At 35.9% G+C, this 14163-nt stretch overlaps 1 protein-coding gene across 2 annotated transcripts; it reads left to right on the plus strand.

The window, feature by feature from the left end:
• The first annotated feature begins 141 nt into the window (after window positions 1-141).
• On the plus strand, window positions 142-11456 carry LOC120636203. Of its 2 annotated transcripts, none has more exons than XM_039907562.1 (7): window positions 142-209; window positions 2722-3070; window positions 3620-3864; window positions 5049-5231; window positions 6586-6790; window positions 8209-8368; window positions 11013-11456. In XM_039907562.1, exons 3-7 carry the CDS (start codon window positions 3711-3713, stop codon window positions 11196-11198), a joined length of 888 nt encoding a protein of 295 aa, XP_039763496.1. In that variant the 5' UTR covers window positions 142-209; window positions 2722-3070; window positions 3620-3710; the 3' UTR covers window positions 11199-11456. The 2 variants fall into 2 exon arrangements, with proteins under 2 accessions (XP_039763496.1, XP_039763497.1); XM_039907563.1 differs by lacking the exon at window positions 11013-11456 and adding an exon at window positions 10229-10434.
• The last annotated feature ends 2707 nt before the right edge of the window (window positions 11457-14163 follow it).

Below are 14163 nucleotides of genomic sequence, written 5' to 3' on the forward strand. Positions count from 1 at the left end.
TACGTTATGGTTATCTGTGGAAAGGAGATAGAGCTTGAACTCAGAGCACCAAAAGCAAGTGTAAAAAAAGAATTAAAAAAAAAAGCGGACTAAACCACTTTTAACGATCAGTTTGTCTGGAGTCGGGCATCATTAGAGACCTGCACGTCGAGTGCAGCTAGTGCTGCGAGTGGGTTTTTATTTTTATTTGGCTTCTAGCCATTGTATGGGTGAGTGATTTATATTTTAAAACCACAGGACACTCATACACACACAAAGAAACACAATTTTTAAAGCTATATTATAACTTAATGAGTGACCTTTTCAGTACCCATAAATAGTACCTACCTGAAAAGTACATGAATTAAATATGCTGCGCGCATAGTAAAACAAAGATTTAACACGAAAATCACTATTTTCATGAAGTCCTTGATAGGTGATTTACGAATATTTATTAAGATATAAATTACATTAACTACTGATACTGTTACGTTAAATAGATTTAAGATTTGAGAAATATAGATACATTTAATGCTACGAGTATATATGCTAAAATTTCAAAACTTAAGTCATTGTAAAACGTAAAAATTCGAATTTACCTTATTTTCCCTTTCGTTTTCATATAATATAATAACTTTTGACTAACTTAGTGATAAACGACTAAGACCCCGGGAGGTATCTTTGCATCGATCATGCGGTGCACCGATAATGCAGCCGTATTTATATCAAAATACCCACCAACTCAATGTCATGAACATTGATTGTTAATCAAAGGTTAATTGTTTACCCACTTTATAAGTTTACTGTAGTAGTTGTGTCTAGTATCTTAATAATAAATCTAAATCGATGTTATAAAATGTACTTCTCTTACTTTTTTAACAAATGAAAACTACATAGATAGAATAGAACAGAAAAACTTTATTGCAACACAACGCAATAGCAAAAACACAATGAAAACAGTACAAGTACTCAGTGCTAGGGTGCAAAGGCGGCCTTATCACTAAATGTGATAGATATTATAGATACATTATTTTAAAATGCCGGCGTTCACAAGGGCACAGTGTTGTTATCCATACTGTATTTATTCCGAATATAAATTACACGCTGCATGATGAAAACATAAATTTTTATGCAGACAGTCAAGGTGACGCACAATATAAACGGTTTGCACACCTTTCTCGCTCTCAGCTGGTGAAGTGGAAACTTGTATACAAAATTGAGGGTTCGTTAGACAATGTGTGTAAATGGGGGGACTAATAATTGCACAGTTAAGTGCTGCCTCGAAGACAAAAGTTTATGCTTTAATCGCAGCACATCAGTTTGTGAATACACTTCTTACGATTTGTAATAGAATCGGGATCCTATGTGACATTATCTTGAACTTTTGTTCAAATCCACGCTCACTTGGAAGGTAAAAATAAACCAGCTTCAACTAATCTTCGTAATATTTTGTAAAATTGTATACAATTTTCTTTAAATTCGGTTTAAGGGACTATGATGGGCATACTCGTGATTTTAGTACTTGTATGTTGATTTTTCCAGTCTCTTACAATCAATATATGTAGTAGGTATACCATCGGTTTTTTTTTTTACTTGAACAAATTCTTATCACAAACTTAAATTCATTGTTATTAAGGAATGGTGTGTAAAACAGTAACCTTTTATTAAAAACAACTGATACCCGCGACTTCGTTCGCGTGGATTAAGGTTTTTATTTCCCTGGATAAAAAGTAGACTATGTGCAGCTATTCCAGACTACAATTTATCTCTGTAACAAATTTCAGCCAAATCGGTTCAGCCGGTTTTGCGTCATTGAGTTACAAACATCCGCACTTTCACATTTATAATATTAGTAGGACACAGAATTATTTTATGACAAATTTTGAGATACATCTTCGATTAATTAAGTGTGTGATAACTTTCCTTTGTTTATTATTTACAACTGATAGTACCCTGATTGAGAGGGCAGAAGTCAATCAATTGCTATGATATTATATATGTATGTTCAATTAATTTTACGGTGTTCAGAGGGTAACTTTCCAATTACGTGTTTTGTCTCTTACATTGTAAGATCCGTTTTACGGCCGAGGTGGGCAGCGACCCTGCTTTCTGAGTCCAAGATCGTGGGTTCGATTCCCACAACTCGAAATTTTTTGTGTGATGAACATGAATGTTTTTCTGTGTTTGGGTGTTTATATTATGAGTATTTATGTGTATTATACTCATAAAAAAATATTCATCAGCTATCTTAGTACCCATAACACAAGCTACGCTTACTTTGGGGCTAGATGACGATGTGTGTATTGTCGTAGTATGTTTATTTATTTATTATTTATTGTGCTTATATTTTAATGAAATTTCAAATATATTTTTTGTTTCTAATAGATGATTAATAATTTTAAATACTGAAAATAAGAGTAATGTACGAGTACAAATTTTACAGGTTTTATTTATTTTTATCGTGATTTATCTCAATGATTAATTTTGTATTTCAAAAGTATTTAGCAATAAAGATATTGATATTGTGCCGTATTTCAAAAAGGTTTCTATAAAATCTAAGACGGCTGATGGAAGAACTGTTTCCTATATATCAAGAATTGAAAGCCAAGTACATACGAGAAATATTGGTACTTTACTCCGTGATTCCAGATTTTTACATAAAAACCAAACTCCTATTTTTCCACTGGTTATCCTGTATTCTGAAAAAATGCCTACAGCTCATTACCACTGTTTTTGTTGCAGAGCGTGAAAAATTAAAAGTATCTGCAACAGAGAAAAGCGAAACGCTTTTAAGCGTTTCCGAGGAGCGGAGTGAAAATGATTTTAGCCGCTTTGAAGAGGCGGGGGTCAACCTCGGTTGCCCCGAGCCCACCCTCTGCAGCGACAAGGGAGAAGCTGACCCTGAATTATGCCAGGTCGCCAGCTGCCCCGATGAGTGGCCCAGTTGACTCGATGAGGTCCACTTGGGTGAGGGCGAGTGCCACCTGACACCGACCCTCCCGCCCCCACGATGGGCGCGGCCGCTGGACCCAATAATTCTAACTCTTCAGCAACATGAAAGCCTAGTCCATCAGGCAGAGGCGATTCTCAGGTATGTTTCCTAGACTAGTTTTTGAGTGAAACAGATTTAGCTTTTATGTAATGCCAATGCGTAATGTTGTCACAACCCCTCTTACTGCGAGTCTCGTACGAAGTGACTAAGTGAGTATAGTGTATGTATGGAGTATGTGTTGAAACATCCTCTGTGCCAACTAGGCTGCCAGCATGGTGATCATGGGTAAACCCTCTTGTTGAGAGAGGCCTTAAGTCCAGCAGTGAATTGTTTTAAGCTATTAAAAAAAATTGACAAAATAAAACGACTTTGTAATTAATGCAATTAAAAAGCAAGAAATAAATATTTTTTACAATATTTTGAAGTCGAAGAAGTGCCAAGTAAAATATAGAACATATATTCCTTATAAATCGATAAACGTTCGTCACGTTCTGACTAAGTCCAGCGTGAAACCTAGAGCGCGAAACAAGCGATAACGTGATAACGTGTTTTCGAGTAGAAGAGGGAGCCTCTTCTACTTTAACGTACGTTGCCACGTTAAATTATCGTCCGTAAACCAACTTTACATACAATCAATTTGTTTTCTAGGTTCATACTAGTATACGATAACTACGACTCCGTTAGCAACTTCTTCGCATTTTACGACGCATACACGAAATCGGACACACCTTTGGCCGATATGTTTATGAAATATTCTCCGCCCATCATGAAAAGGAAGACGACATGCGTTGGTTTGGCCTTGGATTTATTAAAAAGATGGCACGTGTTGGAAAAAGATTTCCCTGGGATTGGCCTAGCTACCTCCATCGTATCTTGTGAGGAGTCAGTCCAAGGTAAAATACCTTTTATTGTTTCTAATAATAGTCATTGTCATCATGATCCCATCAACCCATTACCGGCCAAATACAGAGTACGGATCTCCTCCAATAATGAGAAGGGGTTAAGGCCGTAGTCCACCAGGCTGGCCAAGTGGGGATTGGTGGACTCCACACAACTTTGAGAACATTATGTAGAACTTTCAGGCATGCAGGATTCCTCACGATGTTTTCCTTCACCGTTGTAGCACGTTATATTTTAATTGCTCAAAACGCACACAGCTTAGAAAAGTTAGAGGTGCGTCCTGGGATTTGATATCGCCCCCCAAAAAGTGAAGTCGAGTTTCATATCTACCGCTACCGCTACTATGCTACCGCTTCCCGTATTTAAAAATGGATAGAATTGATTTATTTATTTCTTATATCAACAAGCAGACTTAAAAAAAATTATTTAATACAATTGATAGGATAAATAACTGTTGATCATATAAATAGGGTTACAAGAATACACTGATACAATGAAGGTTGCTCAAAATAAAAATGAGAGTGTAACTTTTTTTATTTAAGTACTAGTTGTGCTCTGCGGCTTCGCCCGCGTAATTTCTGCACCTCTCATACACCTAACTTGTACTGGAAGGGCTAACTTGTACTGGAATAAAAAAAAACCCAAGTTTAAATAACAGGATTGCCAACTAGCTTGATGTATATCAAATTGATTAGCGTGTTTTACAAATACCATGATATTTTTTATTTATTTAACCTTTTCTTGAACACTTCCATAAAAACATCATGACGTTTAGGTAAACTAGAATGAGCATCGATTTAATATATTACACGACGTGAGAAAACTTAAGGAACTAAATTAAAAAAATAAGAACTCGTTGCTACGGAGGTAAAATACGGATTGATAAAACCAATAAAACATAAATCTTAGAACCGAATACCCGCCAGACATCGCTAACTATTCAGAGCTATGTGCGTTCTAAACAATTAAATATCCTTGAAGAAAAACATCGTGAGAAAACCAGCTTACTTGACAGTTTTCCAGATTGTTCTCAAAGCCGTATAAAGTCTACGAATCCTACAACCCAAGCCCTTCTCATTCTTAGAGGAGAGCTGTGGCCAGTAGTGGGCTGGCATAGGATTTAATAGCAGATTTTGAAATTATAACTTATTATAAATTTTCCGTTTTTCTCCGACAGATGTAAGGGAGTATGTCATGATGGGAGACGGCCCATATTCTATAGAATTTGCGGAGAAGGAGCACGTAGTTGTTTGTACACAAGTGATCATTGACGGTCGCCCTGGTGTCATGCTTGCTGATCCTGGATACCATCTATCAAAACTGATCACAGTGATGTATGATAAAATGTATCCCAATACAGGTTGGTACTGGTGTTACAGGCATATGAGGTTTAACACCTTCGCCTTAGGTTGATGGTAACAGGGGGCACTTGAAGGACGTTCTCCTCGCACTCCCTGCAAAGATCGTTTTCCATATATATATTAGTATATATGTATATATTTATTTATAAATCATTACAATAAATATAGATATCCCTACTAATATTATAAATGGGAATGTAAGTTTGTTTGTTACGCTTTCACGCAAAAACTACTTAGCCGATCCTCACGAAACTTTGTACACATATTCTTGAAAGTGTTAGAAGTAATATAGAATACTTTTTATCCCGATATTAAGCTCGGTTCCTTTGGGAGAGGAGATGAAAGTGTTTGACGATTTTACACCATAACTCCGACAAATTATAACGGATTTAAATAATTATTTTTGTACTATAGAGGTTATATATGTGTTTAATTTTCCCCAAACTTTGTGTAGATCTAAATGTGGTTGGAGATAGAGGACAGAACTCCTCATTTAAGGCTTAGCAATACTGATACTTTAATTTTTTTTAGAACTACAACTAAATTTAATGCCTCATTAAAAAACAAAATCAAACGCAGACGAAGTCGCGGGCAACAGCTAGTATTTATATATTTATAAATAAATAGACTACGACAATACACACATCGCCATCTAGCCCCAAAGTAAGCGTAGCTTTTGTTATGCGTAGGTACTAAGATACAAGGTTAATATTTTTATAAGTAATATAAATAAATACTTATAATATACTTACATATTAACGGTTAATTGGTGCAGCGACCCTGCTTTCTGGGTCCAAGGCCGTGGGTTCGATTCCCACAACTGGAAAATGGTTGTGTGATGAACATGAATGTTATTCAGTGTCTGGGTGTTTATATATATATATATATATTATAAGTATTTATGTATATTATTCATTAAAATATACATCAGTCATATTAGTACCCATAACACAAGCAACGCTTACTTTGTGGCTAGATGGCGATGTGTGTACTGTCGTAGTATATTTATTTATATTTTTATTTATTTACATATAAACACCCAGACACTGAAACACATTCTAGATGTAGCCACAAAAACCTGCATCGCGCTAGCGAAGTGTTCACGAAGAATGCCTATAAGTACAACTTCCAAAAATGAATGTTTGGACCTTGGTCCCCGAGCACGATCACCCGCTCGGAGGAAGATCTTCCTATTGTTACGGTCGAGCGTATCACCATAGCTCCCGTACATGATCATCACACAAACATTTGTGATTTGTAAATAGCCGTTGCAGACGCGAACAAAGTCTACGCCACGATGCCACGAAAACTGAGTTTGGGGGGATGAATTACAAACCAATCTTCGTTCAACAGGTTGGTTCCATCATCCCGGAGATCCAAATTGCAATAGGGATAACGCGTACGGGTACAACTCTTGGAACAGCAACTACGTCGAGTGGCGAGACCGAACCGATAAAGGAGAATCGGTCAAAAGCCAGACCTCACTTATCTACGTAGCGCAGCCCTTCCTTGACGCCATCAACATCACTGAAAGGCGGAATCTGGTTTATAATTTAAGGTGATTCTTTCATTTTACTTTTAGTAGTAGCAGAGTTTTTTGTGACAGACCATCGACTTTGTTCGTCAGTAATTACTACAAAAAAAACGTGTGTGTACTTATGTACACACGTTAGAATTTATACTCCTTTGGCTTAAAACAAGTTAAAAATATTTAAAAAAAATTTATCTTTCGCCTAATACATTGAAAGTTTTATCATAACGCATTATCAGTTAGTTAAATAAAGTTTATTTATATTTCACAAAAATAAAACTATATAATTAAAGAAATGGACATAAAAAACATAAATAAATTTGGAATACTAATCTCTATAAATTATTATCGGACAACCAACATTAAAATTTGAGATTTACGTGCAATTGCATCAATTGAATCACCGGCATGCGCCCGCAGACTTTGACAATTGAAAGCGTACACTGTCAAACCTTATAGCTAACTTCAGAGTGTCGGTTTTTTGTGACGGTGTGCGCGCGAATTGTGAAAACTTTAATTTACTCTCATCATTTTTCCCTAAAGCGCCAAAAGAAGTATAACTTCAAAAAGGTGATCATAATATACGAGTATGTGGTGAGCATAAAAGCGAGTTGTCTACTTTAGGCTGAGGGTGCTCATTTAGAGTATTCGCGCATGATTAAGCCGAGTCAATCTACCGCAGAAGGTACCGATCTGAGACCTGGCACTCCTCCGTACCGCACCCAATAATTGCGCTGTAGGGCGGCCGATTTTACTCACTTTATTCTAAGACAAAGTCAAAGTCAAATATTTCTTTATTCAATTAGGCACATAGATGGCACATTTGATGCGTACATTACATGTAAAATATGACATAGAAGTGTGTTGATGGCGATTCTCTTCTTTATCTATATCTATACTAATATATAAATCTATAGAGTTTTTTACGGTTGTTTTGCATCCATGTAGAGGATACATTGACTTAATGGATAGGCTAACCGTAGTGTTTAGTGTATAGGGTAGTAGGGACTTCTCTGGACAAGCTTGGCCACAAAATGCTTTAATAGGTACTACTACTAAAACTTTAAGTGCGGAAGAGTCTATATAAGATTTGCAGTCAATGATTGCAACTATCTATAATTTCCAAATAATACTGATTGCCACTGGAAGTAGGAGGGACATCTTTAGTGCTAAAACACATTTAGTGTATATATATATATATATATATATAAATGTTATGTTGGTTTGTGTACGCTTCAAAAACTCAAAAAGTTCTACAATGTTCGGGCTGAAATTTTAGCATGATAAATAATACGCATCGAATGTGCCACAGCGAAGCGTGGCAGGGTACAACTAGAATACAAAATTAAATCGCACCCCGCCGGAGTACTTTCCCGGATGAGCTCTGTAACAAAAAGCTGTTGCTGTACTACTTGTAAGATTTCATAACATTTTCGTGTTTACAGGAGTTTGGTAGCGCGTGACGCCGAAGGACATTTGCTTGCGGGGATGTGTTTCCGAGTGATCAATAAAGTAGAGCGGGCCACCTTCACCTTATTCGTCAACAACGGTGTGGAAAAAGTGAAAGACAAGTACAGTTTCTATGAATTTAGAGAGCCTCATAATGTTAGTAATTCATTCTTTCATATTAGATTAAGGGAAAATACGTATGATATACAAAATATTAAGCTTTAGGTACGTGCGACATAATTTATATTTTTTACAATATGATTGTAAGTAGATGAGTATTTCATTATGAACAGTCGAAGCTTAATGTTCATGTTATTCATATTTTCACCATTTTGCTTGGGCCTTTGTAAGCATTTTGGTACGTGCCCAAATAAGGGCCCATTTGCACCCATCACAGTCAAGTCGCTTTAGTGACAACACATGTCAGTCATAACAAACGCGTATCGACCACGTCTTAACGACTTGTACTTAGTTTAAGTTTTAAAATAACTAACGTGACAGCACCTTAATGGGTGTATGTCAAAGTATGGAATTATAAAAATTATGATTCTGACCACACATGTTAAATAAATTACTCTGACGATGCGGTGATAGCATTGCTATATATTATATGATAGCATTATACAATATGTAGCATATTTTCATGACGTTTAGAATACAATATTTCATTACTAGGAAGTTAAACAAAATTAGTATGATTTTACCTAGAAGTTCCACGTTCCACGTTCACGTAGTAATTTTACATTGTTATCTAATCTTTAATGCATGAAACTCCTATACGTATCTAGAGTCGACTGGGAAAGAACAAATTTATGGCGATTCCTCCATAATGTTTTGCTACCCTAGTTGTGCAGTCCTGAATATTTATAAATTACTCTGACGATGCGGTGATAGCATTGCGGGTAAGGATTCGGCTTCCTATCGAGGTTCCGTATCGGAGTTCGGTGCGTTTTTAATTTAAGCAATTAAATATCACATCTTGATTTAAACGGTAAAGGAAAACATAGTGATGAAACAAGCATGCTATTTCTCCTTAATGTTTTCAAAGGAGTGTGAAGTCTACCAATCCGCACTTGGCCAGCGTTGTGAAGTACAGCCTTAACCCTTTTCATTTTGAGAATGAGACCTATGCCCTGTAGTGGGCACTTAATGGGTTTATGATGTTAGTGAATTTGAAGCCCCAGGTATCGTTGTTTTACAGAAGTAAACTATTTATTTTGACAAAACACTGGCATGGCTTATGCGTGCAAATGAGCCCTTATAGCGTCGGTCCGTGATATGATGATTTGCATAGTCGTATGGCCGTATCAACAAAACTTCTACATAATATAAAATGGATCTAAACTACCTAGTTTTAAAGGTTAAATTCTTCTACATCTCTACAACCAGCGCTCCTAGCGTTAAGCAATTGTTTAAAATTCAAATCAGTAGTACAAATTGTACAATTTTAAAACAAGTCTTGCTAATCTCCTAGAAGCTTAATGAGCTAAGATGTGCGAGGCAAAAATAAAACAATTAATATAATAGATTGTGTTTGCACATACATTGTGATAAGGCAGTCATGAGTTTGTTTTTACAATCACAGACAGGTATACACTAGAATACCATCTCTCACATAGTTGAAGTAGTCCCCATAATAAGTAGACATTAGACAAAGCCGACTGCAGGATTGAATTTCATATAATAATTATACAATATGTAGCATATTTTCATGACGTTTAGAATACAATATTTCATTACTAGGATGTTAAACAAAATTAGTATGATTTTACCTAGAAGTATCCACGTTATGACGCTAATCGTTGCAACATCCATTTAGTGCAGCCTTAAATTTTAAGTATTTAAATAGTTTTTCTTAATAACTAGAAACTGAATGAATCTTTGTATTTCTGTGTTTACTGCATCGTGGAGCACTTAGCCTTAAAGACTTCGGCAAAACTGTAAAATTTGTCGGTTCGCCGTCAAGAAATTCTAGATAACAGTCCAAACTAATTTACGAACTAATTTAATCAACAGGAAAAGACGTGTGCACTCGGGGGATCCCTGTTTGAACCAAACATGTACCTGCCCTTCTAAGATCAGCGAACAAAAGTCACTATTAACAAACAAATGTTCTAAACAAATATTAAAACCAGTATGGTTCGTGTGCACAACCAAACGATTAACTTTGAAGGGACATTATTATTTTTCTTATCTGCCGGTCTTTACCAATTAACTCGAAGCTTGCAAGCTGGCGGTGGAACTGCATTATATTGTGCGGTATCTGGACCTGACGGTGTCTTTATTCACCAACCAGCTTAAATTTTATAATTTTGTTTAACATTAGAGGACTATGCAATGTCTTTACAAACTCAGTGGAATTTCAGGACATCAAGTCACCTATGTGTGCCTACTGATTATATTAAATAAAATAAATAAATTAAACTATACCGTAAGCCGCTTTCAAGAATTCCTCTCCCAATAGAACTTCTTAATCCCTCTCATATATATATCTGTACCAATTGTATAAATTCAATTTATAAATATATTACGACAATACACACATCGCGATCTAGCCCCAATGTAAGCGTAGCTTGTGTTATGGGTACTAAGATGACTGATGAATATTTTTATGATATACATATAATATACAGATAAACACCCAGACACTGATAAACATTTATGTTCGTCACACAAATATTTTCCAGTAGTGGAAATCAAGCCCACGGCCTTGGACTCAGAAACCAGGGTCGTTGCCCACTGTGCCAATTGGCCGTCAGTCGCATAAGTAGCCTGCGAATGATGATTTTTTTTTTACCAGGTGACCCCTTCTACATTGGAGAAGATTGAGCAATGCAGCGTAAAAATGCGATATAAGAAGAACAAACTGCTGGATATCATCACCAAGATCGCCAAAATCTACATGGACCAGTCATTCATAGATCAGATGCTGAAAATAAATGACGATATAAGCCGATCAACGAACTCGTCTACAGCGGCAGAGTGAACAGAAATATGACTATCGCCTATTTACTTTTATGAATCAGTGGAGTGAAGTTAGTGAATCACTTTTAGTGCTTACTTTTACTGTTGCAAACAATAAATGGCAATATATTAAGTGTCTCTTAGAAAAGGTAATTGTTAGTTTGTTACGATGGGTAGAATTATATTATAATCTACAGTTGTGTCAAATGTCCACTCCTTTTAATTCCTTCGTACGTTTTTTTTTAAATTACTAAGTTATTCATTACTATCTATTGGTTAATATTTGACGGCCGATTGGTGCAGTTTGCAACGATCCTGCTTTCTGAGTCCAAGGCCGCGGGTTCGATTCCCACAACTGGAAAATGTTCGTGTGATGAGCATGAATGTTATTCAGTGTCTGTGTGTTTATATGTATATTCTAAGTATTTATGTATATTATTTATAAAAATATTGAACAGTCATCCATATCACGAGCTACGCTTACTTTGGGGCTAGATGGCGATGTGTGTATTGTCGTAATGTATTTATTATTTTATATTATAATACTCGTACTTTCTGAACAGGCTTTTACGGGAGTAATATTATTTGATGTTGTTACACTATCGAAACTCTCTGAAATTTCTCCTTTTTTTTCTGTTATTTTTATGGCCAACTGGCAATCTTTATTCACAAGCGATGAATTTCTGACAAACCGTCTATTGTTTACCCTTTATTTTGGATGGGCAATAGCCGGTCTTTGTCAACATGCTTTTATCGAAGGACTATTACTTATAACAATTGGTGTTGTAAAACTTGTAGTTCATAAGAAAATCGGACAAATCTCTAATGTTGTTAGCCGATTTTTCTGAACGGACTTTTACATATGGAGGAATATTAATTGATGTCGTAATACTTTGACTATAGATATAAGACAAACCTCTAGTAAGAGGAATGAGTTTAACAGTATACGTATGTTTGTATATGTGTCTCACTTTTGAGAAGCTGATTTGAATAATTCGGGTGTCAATGGCTTACTCTGACGAACCTAATTGTTCGATTTTTGATTTTTGATTTGAAATAAAATTTTGTTAAATTTACGCATTTTATTATATTAGCATATTAAGAATATATTTTAAGTAAGCGCACCTAGAAAGTATTGGTTTTAACTTTCTATGACACATGATTGTATTAAGCAGAAGCCTGTAAAAAAACAAGAAACAAAACAAAAGTTCAATAACTCCAGATAAGCTGCGTAAATGCTGTACACAATTAGCTATCTATAAAATATTTTAAACCCTTTTTAATAAGTATGATATCGTATTTAATAAATAGGTGTAGTTAATGTTATTATTTAGTCGGTTCCGAATAAGGATTTAAGGATTTATATTGTATTCTTTTATGTCGTAATGTTCGTTGTAATAATGAATATCAGTAAAATTAATAAGTTTCAGACATATTAAAAGATCTGTACTCAATGTATATCTATCTATGGGTGTATCAGCTGTCATTCAATTAATAATACGTGTGGTTTACTCAATCACTGTGTTTTATTACAATAATTATAAAAAAAAGCAGCTGTGCGACAGCAATATTGACCAAGCCGTAAACTGTACAATGGATGAGGGATGGATGAAATTTCCTAAAATGTCCAAAAAAACAGTCTTGATACCCGTTGTGTTTTATAGATCAGAATTTTAAGCGGTACAAGGGACGTATGGAACACTTGAAAATGCTAATCTTGATATAGATATATTGTGCGCAAAATGGATAAGATAAGGAGTTAAAGGGTGCCCAAAGTTTAGGAGTAATTGACTGGCACGGTATAGTAATGTAATTCGGAGGGAAATAATCATGTTACCAGAAGGTAACTACTAGGTATAATTATAACATAAGTCATAATAAATATGTCTGTGGAAATAAAGGGTTGACTTGTAATGGAAAAAAAAAAAAAAAAAACAATTTGGAAGAGCTTACGCCATAACATCATTATCATCAAATCGTACAGTAAAATGCCATCTCTCCTTCGATGATCGGAGATACACCGACAAGTAATATAGCCTGATGGATCTGACTTTAGATGATAATTTCATGATCTACCAAATGTAATAGTGTTAACCAGATTCACTATTGTAATGAGTAGAAAGCTTTTTGTTCAAAGCTGCTGAGTTCAAAGTAATTATCAAGTAACTTTTGGACCGAGGATTTAACTTTACTCATCCGTGAACTGAATCCGATTGGCGCAGCGGGCAGTGACTCTGCTTTCTGAGTCCAAAGCCGTGAGTTCAATTCCCACAACTAGAAAACGTTTGTGTGATGAACATGAATGTTTTTTAGTAGACACTAATATACGGTTGATATTAGTGTTTACATGACATACGGTTGATGTTTACATATAAACATCCAGACGAGTGTTTATATGTAAATTATAAGTATCTATGTATTTTATTTATAAAAATATTCATCAGTCATCTTAGTACCCATAACACAAGCTACGCTTACTTTGGAGCTAGATGGCGATGTGTGTATTGTAAACTAATCTACAAGGCGCAAAAACGATATGTTTTTGTTGTTCGGTGATATTAGACACTACTTCCTCTAATCGTAGCTGCAGCAGGCGCAGATGGTTCAATACACAAACAACCTCAACGCAACTTCCTTACCATTTTCCTTCGTTGTACGGTGGCTTCAAAGGTTTCTGAGGCAGGCGTATGGACTGATCACCGACTAAACTTCACGCAGTTCTAGTCGAAGCCCAAGATAACACTTAGTGATCGAATCATCATCATCATCTCAACCAATGGACGTCCACTGCTGGACATAGGTCTTTTGTAGGGAGTTCCACAATGCACGGTCCTGGGCCGCTTGCCTCCAACGGCTCCCAGCTACTCGCCTGATGTCATCTGTCCACCTCGTTAGGGGCCGACCTACGCTGCGTTTACCGGTGCGGGGTCGCCATTCCAGCACCTTAAGACCCCAACGTCCATCGGTTCTCCGAGCTATGTGCCCCG

This window comes from Pararge aegeria, chromosome Z (genome assembly GCF_905163445.1).
Source record: "Pararge aegeria chromosome Z, ilParAegt1.1, whole genome shotgun sequence".
Lineage (NCBI taxonomy): Eukaryota > Metazoa > Arthropoda > Insecta > Lepidoptera > Nymphalidae > Pararge > Pararge aegeria.